Source organism: Marmota marmota, unplaced genomic scaffold, assembly GCF_001458135.2.
Source record: "Marmota marmota marmota unplaced genomic scaffold, marMar, whole genome shotgun sequence".
NCBI lineage: Eukaryota > Metazoa > Chordata > Mammalia > Rodentia > Sciuridae > Marmota > Marmota marmota.
The window spans coordinates 55,917,347-55,928,435 of record NW_026000174.1 but is presented as its reverse complement, the minus strand read 5'-3'; the positions used below and the strand labels follow the sequence as shown (position 1 = coordinate 55,928,435).

Genomic DNA, 11,089 nt, shown 5'->3' with positions numbered 1-11,089 from the left:
GAGGGGGAGGGGGAGGCAGGTGAAGGAAGGAGGAGGGAAGGGAGTATCCAGTGAGGGGAGGGGAAGGGGGGATCCAGGCCTCTGTCCCCTGGCCCCCAAGGCCGCCTGCCAGGATGACTTCTGTACAAACCATTAGTAAGATGGTCATCACGGTGGGCCTGAGTCTGTCTGGGACCTGGACACAGGCTGTGAGGGAGAGTTGGGGTGGGCAGGGAGACTGATAGGAGGACCCCAGTGTGCTGTGGAGCATGCTGGTGAAATGTGGGAGGTTGTGGGTGTGACCGTTGGTGGCTGGAATGCAGTGGGTGTGCATGGGTCAGTTCATGCAACTCTGCGTGTGCCCACAGGGGTGAGTGTACAAGGGTGCATGGGTTGTGTGTGAGTGGCTGTAAAGGTGTGTGTGGGTGCCAGGTATGATGGCGCACGCCTGTAATCCCAGCAGCTTGGGAGGCTGAGGCAGGAGGATGTCAAGTTCAAAGCCAGCCTCAGCAACTTAGCCAGACTCCTGTCTCAAAATAGAAAAATAAAAAGGGCTGGTGATGTAGCTCAGTGGTTAAGCACCCCTGGGTTCAATCTTTAGTAACAAACAACAACAAAGATGAGGGTGTCAGCCTTTACATGCATGGATGGGTACAGTGGCTGAGAGAGTGAGAGGATGAGCTGTGAGAGTGAGCCCACAAGTGGGATTGGGGCTGTACCGGTGTCACAGGGAGTGTGTGTGCGTTTGGGGGAATGGGTGCATCTGTGTGGATGTGAGAGGTGAACATGTGAGACCATGATCTGGACCACACAGGCGTGAACATGAGTGTGAGCGTGAGGGGACTTTGTTAGCTTTTCGTTGCTATGACAAAATACCCAAGAAAAACAGCTTAAAAGAAGAAAGGTTTATTTTGGCTCACGGTTTCAGAGGTTTCAGTCTAGGGGTGGCCAACTCCGTGGCTCTGGGCCTGTGGTGAAGCAGAGCATCATGGGGAGGAGGGTGTGGTGGAGGAAAGCCGCTCACCTCCTGGCAGCTGGGAAGAGAGAGAGCTTGGAGGAAGGGACTGGGAACAAGGTAGACTCCCCAAGGGCACACCCCCAAGGACACACTCCCTTCCATGAGGCCCCACCTCCCACAGTTTCTATCCCATCCCCAAAGTCCAATCACCTATGACTCCATCAATGGAGTAATCCTGAGGTCAAAGCTCTCAGGATCCAGTCGCTTTCCAAGTCCCACCTCTGAACGCTGCTGTACTGGGGACCAAGCCTCCTAGGCTGTGGGGGACATTTCAGATCCAAACCATAAAGAGTTGTGGGGCCCAGCCAAGCGGGGCAGGGGGGCTGCACCTTCTCCTCTGTCCTCCAGTGATCTCTGACCTCTATGGCCCCCATCACTGCCTTTAGCTCTCCTGGGACCCCGCCCCTCTCCCTGTGGCCCTGACCTTGTGGATTTCGCTTGGTGAGGGAAGGTGTTGTGGACTCAACACACTGGGACCCGAAAACTGTCTGGGGCCTCCCCACCAGCCCAGGCCTTGACACCCTCCTCTCTCAGCAGCCGTCAGAAGACCTGGTTCCCTATGACACGGACCTGTACCAACGCCAGACGCATGAATATTACCCGTATATCACCAGTGATGGAGAAAGCCACAACGGTGAGTTCAGGAGGAAGGGACTGGGAACAAGGTGGGTGGGCAGTGAGTTCAGGGCCTGCCGCCCCTTCCAGGTGTGGGTGGGCGCCTGAGCACCTGGGCGGAGGGGGAGACGAAAAGAAGAAATGGCTCCGGGCCTTCCTTGGAATTCCAAGGTCAACTTAGCTCTGGGGGAAGTGACCTACTCATCCCTGCATCCCCCACCCCTCGCTGATGAGCCTCTTCCGTGTGCCAAGGACCAGGTCAGCTTCTTGCACATTTATGTCAGCCAACCTGTGGACTTCAACACGAGGATGCTGAGGCTTAGGGACCAAAGTGACCTGCACAAGGCTCCCAGCTGGTCAGGGCCCCCCCCCTTCCCCGTCGGTCAGACCCAAGGCCAGCGCTCTGCACACTCACCGCCGCCGCCAACCCCTTCCTCAGTTCTTCACTCTCTTTCCCTCAAACTCGCCCCCACCCACAGCCCTACTCCTTGCTGTGTGTGTCTAGCAGCTTCTCTGCTGATACTTTGGGCGGGACAGTTCTGTTTGGGGACTGTCCTAGGCACCAAAAGAGGCTTAGCAGCATCCTCAACCCATCCCTCTCTATGCCGGTTCACTGCCAATCATGACAACCAAGTCAGTCTCTTTACGTGTTGCTAAATTTCCCTGGGCAGGGCAAAACTGCATCCATCTGAGTACTGCTGGATCAGGGGGAAGCCTCTGAGGACCCCTTGCTCAGCAGAGGCCGAGGGTCCCAGTTACCGCAGAGACCTGGGCCAGAAGGTTCTTTTGTCTGTCTACCCCAGGGTCCAGCATCCTTTCTGGAGCAGATTGGCTCCTGGTGCATCCCTGATCCAAAGGTCAGGTGGCCCAGTTAAGGGACTGAATCCTCAGTGGGGGTTCTCCAGGGTGTCTACGGCCCCTTGAGGCAGAGACACGGAGAAGGCTGTATGCAGGCCCATTTAGAACCCTCCCCTCAGGGTCCTGGAACTCACAGCCGGCATCCATTAAAGGACTCCACCTGGAAGCTCTCGAGGTAGGGTGGCGTCCCCTCAAGACCAACTTTCAGGCCCCAGGGCCAGAAAGGCCCCCAACCCAGGAAATACCATCTTTGGTTTTGTTGCTGGGGATGGAACCAGGCTTTGCTCACGCTAGGCAAACGCTCTAAAACTAAGCTGCATCCCCAACCCTTTAAAAAATTTTATTTGGGGACAGAGTCTTGCTAAATGGCCCAGGCTGACCTTGAACTTGTGGTGGAATTGCCTCAGCCTCCGAGTAGCTGGGATCACAGGCGAGCCCACCTACCTCTTTTGTGCTTTTAAGCTTATGTGTGATTACACTAGAAACACATCCTCTTGGTAGAAAATTCACACGATGTAGAGAGGGAGGGTGTCTCTCTCACCAACTCTATTCCCAGCTTCTTCCATGGGTGTGAGTGACCCCAGCTCCACACACCCTCCCTTCTGCCAGTGGTTCCAGGACTGACCCATCACCAGTCGGGCTTGAGGAGGGCGCCCCCTGGTGGCTCGGCCCTGCAGGCTCTGCGGGCGGCCTCCTTCCTCCAGAGGCTTGCTTTCCCCATGGCCAACTGGCTTTCCATTCACGGGTTTGGGGTACTTCCTTTGGGTCTTGTGTGGCCTCAGATTTCCTTCCTGGAGTATGAGGGTATGGCCCACATATCTAGAAACCAACTAGGCCTGGGGCTGGGCCCACGGAGTGAGAATTTCAGAGGAAGTGCTTAGATCCAGGGAATGACTCCTGGTTGGATGCCTGAGCACCCCAATTTGGGCATGGACCTCAATTCTTCCAGAGGTTCCCCCAGAGTCTTCAGGTGTTCCAGACCTGCCCACCCCCTCCAACCCTGTAAGTCCTGGATCCATGTCCTCACCAGCTGTGTAGCTTGGGGCAAGTAACATAACTTCCCTCAGCCCCCCTTTCCTCGTCTAGAAACCGAGAGCCTGAAAATACTTCAGAGTTGTGATGATTCAACGCAGTGACGCACATGGTCTATAAGGCCAGGTACTGTGCTGAGAACAAGGTGAACCGGGAGGGCCTCCTTAGCTTTACTGCATTCCCAAGGCAGGAGGGAGGGAGCAGCTGGGGGCGTGGAGAAGCACACCCTTCCACCCCCCACCCTGCATCCACCCCTCCACCCGCCCAGGCATCCATCCTTCCGACCGCTTAGCACGGGTGCCCCTCCCGCATCAGTTCAGCATTGAAGGTCCTCTGCTGTGTGTCACGGAGCACAGTATTGCAGGCACCTGGGAGTCCACGAGGAGCCAACCAGCCAAGCCCTGCTCTCCGGGAGGGAGGGGAGAGAAAATCCTCAAACACACACACACACACACACACACACTCACACACACACGTAATGATAAGTCCTATGAGACCCAGAGTGACATAGTGCGGTTTTTGTGTGGGGACACCCTTCTGTGCAGGGTCCGGGAAGCTCAGGGTAGGTGTCACTGAGTTGAAATCTTGAGTGAAGAAAGGTGTAGGGGGGGATGGGTCCAGGCAAAGGGAGCACAAGGAGACCCTGACAGAGGCCCCAGAGGCTTCTGAGAACCAGACGGTGGAGATAAAATGCATAGGGACGGGTCACACGAGGCTTAAAAGACATGGAGGGAGAGTGGATTTTATTTTATGGAAAGTTTTTTGTTTGTGGGTTTTCTGTTGCTTTGTTTTGCTGTGTGGGGGATAGAGCCCAAAGCCCCAGGCACACTGGGCAAGAGATCAGCACTATTTTGGAGAGGTTTTGTTTTGTTGGTACTATGAATTTAATCCAGGAGTGCTTAACAACTGAGCCACATCCCTAGGCTTTTTATTTTTAATTTTGTGACAGGACAGGTTCTCACTAAGTTGCTTAAGGTCTAACTGGCAATCCTCCTGCCTTGGCCTCCCAAATTGCTGGGATTTTATAGGCATGTGCCACTGTGCCTGGCTTTTGGAGAGTTTTGAGCAGGAAAATCACATAATCTAAAGTGTGTGTGTGTGTTCATATTTAAATACATCTTAAATCTTTATAAAGTTTAATTATTACAAAATACTCATTGCTAAGACTTACGAACTACTCCAGCACCCCATGAGAAACATTTTCCTTTTTTTTTGTTGGGGGTGGGTACCATGGATTGAACTCAGGGGCACTCTACCACTAAGCCACATCCCCAGCCCTATTTTGTATTTTATTTAGAGACAGGGTCTCACTGAGTTGCTTAGCACTTCACTGTTGCTGAGGCTGGCTTTGAACTTGCAATCCTCCTGCCTCAGCCTCCCGAGCTGCTGGGATTACAGGCGTGCGCCACCACACCTGGCTCATTTCCCTCTTTTCTATCTCCCTCCCACTAAAGGTAACTTAGACATCATTGCAGACTTTTATTCTATAAATAAGCCCTGCATATTTATAAATATATACCTATATACATGTAGATTCTATTCATCCAAAATGGAATTACTGGGGCTGGGGCTATAGCTCAGTGGCAGAGCACTTGCCTAGCACTTGTGAGGCACTGGGTTTGATACTTTCTGTAGTTGTAGATGGACAGCATGCCTTTATTGTATTTGTTTATTTTTATGTGGTGCTGAGGATCGAACCCAGTGCCTTATGCATGTGAGGCAAGCACTCTGCCACTGAGCTACAGCCCCAGCCCTACAAAAAAAAATTTTTTTAATGAAATTACTGTATCATGCTGTTCTGCAATTTGCTATTTTTTACTGAAGCCTGTTGCGGATATTCCTCTGTGACATAGACCTTGTGTCCGCTGTTTTACTAACCGAAAGAAGGATTTCTGTTGCAGCACTGTCTGTCTGGGCCAGTGAGGATGTGAAATAGAGCCTTAGAACATTATTCATCCACCAACACTGGCCGAGGACCTTCTGGAGGCTAGGCAGAGAGGGATCTGGTTGGTCTGTCAGTCGGGGAGATCATCTATTCACTTTACTAGGAGAAAGGAGATCCTGACTCTAGCCAGCCATGCCACACCCACGGAATACCTGTGCACGCTTCCCAGGGCAGTTTCCTGGTAACTTTTGTTAAATTGGTATTTGAAATTTCCACTATTATGACCGTGGGATATTACTCTCAGCTTGCCTCTCATTACCTGTGCTTTCTCCGCCCTGTGTATCCGAGGGGCAGTGTCACAGGACGGAAAAGCCCTGATTCTGGAACCAGACACTGGGATTCATCCCCCACTCTCCATTGCAATCTGGAGTGACCATGGGCAAGATGGTCAACCTCTCTGTGCCTTAACTTCATAATAACACCCACTTCACCAAATTGTTGTCAGGATCGAGTGATATAATACATGTAAAATAACCAGAACAGGCCTGGCAAATACTGAATTTCTCTAAGGAGTTGTTACCTTATCATTATAGTCTCCAAGGGAAGGGTGTGTGGCAGGCAAGGTTTTTTTTTTTTTTCTTTTGGTACTGAGGATTGAACCCAGGGGTACTTTACCAAAGAGCTTTACTCCTCAGCCCTTATTATTTTTTATTTTCAGACAGTATCTCACTAAATTGCTTAGGGCCTCAGTAAGTTGTTAAAACTAGCCTCAAACTTGCCGTCCTCCCATCTCAGCCTCCTGAGTTGCTGGGATTACAGGCATGTGCTACCATGCCCAGGTTTTATTATCATTGTTGTGCTGGGTTGTGTTGTGTTTTACCTCCTCGTGCCTTCCAGCTATTCTGTTATCACTTTAACAATAGTTTAGCCATGTTAGGACTCCAGGTTGAGAATCATTTTTTCCTTAGGAATTTGAAAACATTTCTCTGCATCTTCTGGTTACTAGAGCTCTCCTTGTGAAGTCAAAGGCCCTTCCACATTCCCTTTTCCGAAAGTAACCTGATTTTTTGTTTACATTTGCTTATTTTTTTTTTTCTGTTTGTTTTGTCTCTTTGGAAGTTTTTAATATCTTCTTCCAGTGCCTAGTTGTTCTACCAAGTAAACTTCTTAAAAAGCCTGTCTGGGGCTGGGCTTGTGGCTCAGTGGTAGAGCGCTTGCCTGGCTGGCGTGTGTGAGGCCCTGGGTTCAATCCTCTGCACCATATAAAAATAAATAAAATAAAGGTATTGTGTCCACCTAAAACTAAAAAATAAAAATAAAAAAAAAAACCCATAAAATCGACCATCTTAACTTTTTTTAACCTCAGTACTGGAGACTGAACCCAGGAGTGCTCTACAACTGAGCCTACATCCCTGGCCTTTGTTATTTTTGAGACAGGGTCTTGCTACATTGCTGAGCTTGCGTCCTCCTATCTTGGTCTTCCAAATAGCTGGGCTTACAGGCGGTTGCGCCACCAGGCGTGGCCATCTTAACTATTTTTAAGCATGCAGCTGGGTGGTATAAAAAAATACAGTCACACTGTCATGTAACCATCACCACCATCCGTCTCCACAATTCTTTTCATCTTGCAAAACTGCAACCCTCCAGCCACCCGCTAGCCTCTGTGAACCTGACTGCTCCAGGTGTCTCATACCTGGAACCACACAACACTTGCCCTTTCGTGACTGGCTCATTTCCCTTGGCACGGTGTCCTCGAGGTCCATGCATGTTGCTCCACCTCTTGGAACCCTCCCCACTAAAGCTTGACTACCGTTCAACTGGATGCACACACCACCTTCGCTTCTTCATTCATCTGTCCACGGAGTTGGGTTGCTTCCAACTATGGGCTGCTGTGAAAAATGCAGCCCCCTGTGAACTTGGGTGTACGGATATCTCTTCAAGACTCTGACTTAAATTCTTCGGGACCTATACTAGAAATGGAATTGCTGGGTTATATGGTAGATTTATTTTTCATTTTTAAAGGAACTCCCATACTCATCCCCACAGGGGCTGCACCGTGTTTACATTCCTACCATTGGTGTGCAAAGATTCTAATTTTTTTCACACCTTCACCAACACTTGTCATTTTCTGTTGGTTTGGTTTTCGTAGTAGTCATCCTAATGGATGTGACTGAATTTGCTGCTTGCGATGGGACTCGTGAAGGAAAGAGTTCCAAAGTATGGCTCTTTCTCTCCATCCACCCATAAATTCATCCATCCACCCATCTACCCATCTACCCATCCACCCATCCATCCACCCATCCACCCATCCATCCATCCACCCATCCATCCATCCACCCATCCACCCACCCATCCATCCATCCATCCATCCATCCACCCATCCACCCATCCACCCATCCACCCATCTACCCATCCATCCATCCACCCATCCATCCATCCACCCATCCACCCACCCATCTATCCATCCACTCATCCAACCATCCATCTACCCATCCACCCAGATGTCTGCCTACTTCATACCACAAACCATCTATGATTCACCAATTTGTTCACACACTCATCTAATCATCCACTCATCCCTCCTTCCAGCTGTCCTTCCCTCCACCTACCAAACCTTCCATCCATCTTGCACTGAGCTCTCTAATAAATATTCTATTTTACATGCCAGGTGCATTGCTGGATGCTGAAGGACACAGGTCCTACTGGATTCAGTGTTATAAGAGGGGAAATAATTAAAACTCTCATAATTAGGATACAAGGTAGAGAGTAGCAAGTGCTCTGAGACGGGCAGTTCTCTGGGCCTCAGTTTCCACATCTGAACAATTTCCAGGGAAGGCTGGGCTCCAGCCACCTATGTCCAATGGCCTATGTTTTCCTGCGAAGGGTTTTTTCCTTGTCTCCTCCTCTCTTGATTCCTCATCTTTCTCCTCAGTTTTGGTTGTACTTCTGTTCTCCTGGGTAGAGCCCTGGGTTTGAGGCTGAGCTTTCTGTTCTGGGGAGATAAGGTCAACTGAATGACTCTTAAGGCTGAATTTCTGCGTGGAGTTGTTTTGAATCTCACTCTATTTTTGTCCTGGTGACAAATGAGTAAGAATTGGAATGTATGGGCAGGACTTTGGCCCCAGGTTGAGAGCTGGTTTAAAGGGAGGAAATGAGTGATCAAGGCGAGTGAGTTATTTCTGGCTGTCTGGGTGAATGATGGATGATTGATGGGTAGATGATGGATGGATGGATGGTGCTTTAATGATGGATGGACGGACAGATGATGAGTGATGGATGGATAGACAACGGATGGTGGATGATGGGTGGGGTAATGGTGGACAGATGGATAAAAGCAGTCAGCTGCTGGGCACGTTGGCACACGCCTGTAATCCCAGCAGCTCAGGAGGATCACAAGTTTAAAGCCAGTCCCAGAAACTTGGAAAGGCCCTAAGCAACTTAGTGAGACCCTGTCTCAAAATAAAACATAAAAAGCGCTGGGATGGGGCTTGGTGGTTAAGCGTTCCTAGGTTCAATCCCTGGTACGGGAGTCTCTCAGGGGCCATCCCAGGTTTTACTGAGAGCTTTCATTAAGTGTCACCCCAGGTCTTAACACTCTCAGTCTAGCTCCTCCGAGGGGATGTGGTACGGTGCTGAGAGCTCTGTCCCTGAAGTTACATGCAAGTGGGTTTGGAGCCTGACTCCACCAGTGAGTACTGTAGACAAAGGACGTACTTGTCACAGTCTCCAAGCCGACAAAAGGGAGATCATACTATGGTGGCCACCTCCTCAGAGTTGGGGTGAGGATTAAATGAGATCACCTGGGTGACCCAGTGAAGGGACAGAAAGGATAGAGCACTGCCATCATGAAGGGTGTCCAGATGTAAGGCCAGAGTGCCCAGGGTGCGGGCTTTGGAGGGAGGCCCAAAGCCTGTACCCTGGGCACTCTGGCCCTAATCTCCTGAGCATCAAACCAGGGCCAAAGGCCAGGTTTCTGTTGGGACTTTTGAAACCTTCCTCATGCCTTTGTCTCCCTTGTTATAAAATAAAAAGGGCTGTGGACTGTGCTATACCTCTGTGCTACGTCCCCAGCCCTTTTTATTTTATCTTTAAATTTTGAGACAGGGTCTTTCTAAGTGTCTGAGGCTGACCTCAAATTTGTAATCCCCCTGCCTCAGCCTCCTAAAGGGCTGGGATTACACGTGTGAGTCACCAAGTTTGTTTTTCCTTTCAGGTTTACATAACTTTGTAGAAAGAGTTATTCAGAAACCAAGATTCTTTTGTTCATTTGCTCATCTGCTCAGGACATGGCTGTTTATGTCTGCTATGATTAGGCACCAGGAACCCAGAGGGGAACAAAATCAGTCCCTGAAAACACTGGCGCTCCAACTTCAGGCTCTGGGGAAAAGTGACAGGTCCCCCAAAAGCTGTTTCTCTGGGGCACTAAGGTGGCAGGGAGCAGGGAGATGAGGAAATGAACATTTTAAAAGCGGCTGCTGAGCCAGGCGCCAGGATGCATGCCTAATAATCCTAGTGGCTCAGGAGGCTGAGGAAGGAGGATCACAGTTTCAAAGTCAGTCTCAAACAATTTAGCGAGGCTGTAAGCAACCTAGTGAGACCCTGTCTCAAAATAAAAAAAAAAAAATAAAAATAAAAAGGGGATTGTGGCTCAGTGGTTAAGTGCCCTTGGGTTCAATCCCTGGTACTAAAATTAATAAATAAATAAACAAAATAAAGTGGCTACTGAGTTGAGCATGGTGCATACCTGTCATCCCAGCAACTCGGGAGGCTGAGACAGGAGGATGGCCAGTTTGAGGCCACACTCAACAACTGAATGAGGTCCTAAGCAATTCAGTGAGATCCTGTCTGAAAATAAAAAATAATAAGGGCTGGGGAGTAAAGCTCAATGGTAAAGTGCACTTGGGTTCAATCCACAGCAGCAAACAAACAAACAAACAAATACCCCCCTCCCCCCATAAAAAAGAATGACAGCTGTAAACCAGGTGTGGTGGTACATACCTGTCACCCCACTACTGAGGCAGGGGGATCACAAGTTCTAGGCCAGCCTTGGCAATTTAGTGAGACTCTGGCTCAAAAACTAAGAGGGGCTGGATTGCTCACTGGTGGAGCACCCCTAGGTTCGGTCCCCACTCCCTAGTACTGCATGTTCAAGAGATAATGCAAGCTTTTTGGGGGGGCGTGTCTGGGAGTCTCCTGTGTTACCCAGGCTGATCTTAACACCTGGCTTCAAGTGACCTTCCCTCCCCTGCCTCCCAAATGCTGGCACTACAGAGGGGCCCCACACACCTGGTTCTAATGTCGGCTCTTTAGAATAAAATATTAATACAATGATGCTGATCGTGGTTCATGCCGAGTGAGTCTTACTTTGCACGTGGTTCTGTTCTGGGCACTTTGTAGGCATTAGCCGCAGGCACGGTGAGGATTTGAACCAGCTCTGCCTGAAATCGTGGGCTTTCTCTTTTCCAGTCTCCTAGAGGCAGGGCTGGGCTGTCTGGGTTGTGGGCTCGCACGACTTCACACGTGCACAGGACCTCGGTTACTATCCACTTGCATCTCTGACTTTCCAAATGGGGTATCAGGCTCAGGGGGAGAAAGATCTTGTCCGAGGTCACACAGCAAAGCCACCACTTAGCAGGATTAGAAAGCAAGTCCTCAGATATTTGGTAGAGAGCTAAAAAAAAAAAAAAAAAAAAAAAAAAAAA

At 49.8% G+C, this 11,089-nt stretch overlaps 1 protein-coding gene across 2 annotated transcripts in view; it reads left to right on the top strand.

Annotated features, from left to right (window-relative positions):
• Positions 1-11,089, top strand: part of Spi1 (Spi-1 proto-oncogene) — a 17,598-nt gene that overhangs the window by 3,046 nt on the left and 3,463 nt on the right. The window contains exon 2 of one of the 2 annotated variants that reach the window (XM_015477896.2): positions 1,535-1,631. In XM_015477896.2, coding sequence (XP_015333382.1) covers positions 1,535-1,631 — 97 coding nt within the window. Of the gene's footprint in view, positions 1-1,531; positions 1,632-11,089 lie in introns of both variants that reach the window. The other variant, XM_015477895.2, reaches the window with a different exon arrangement.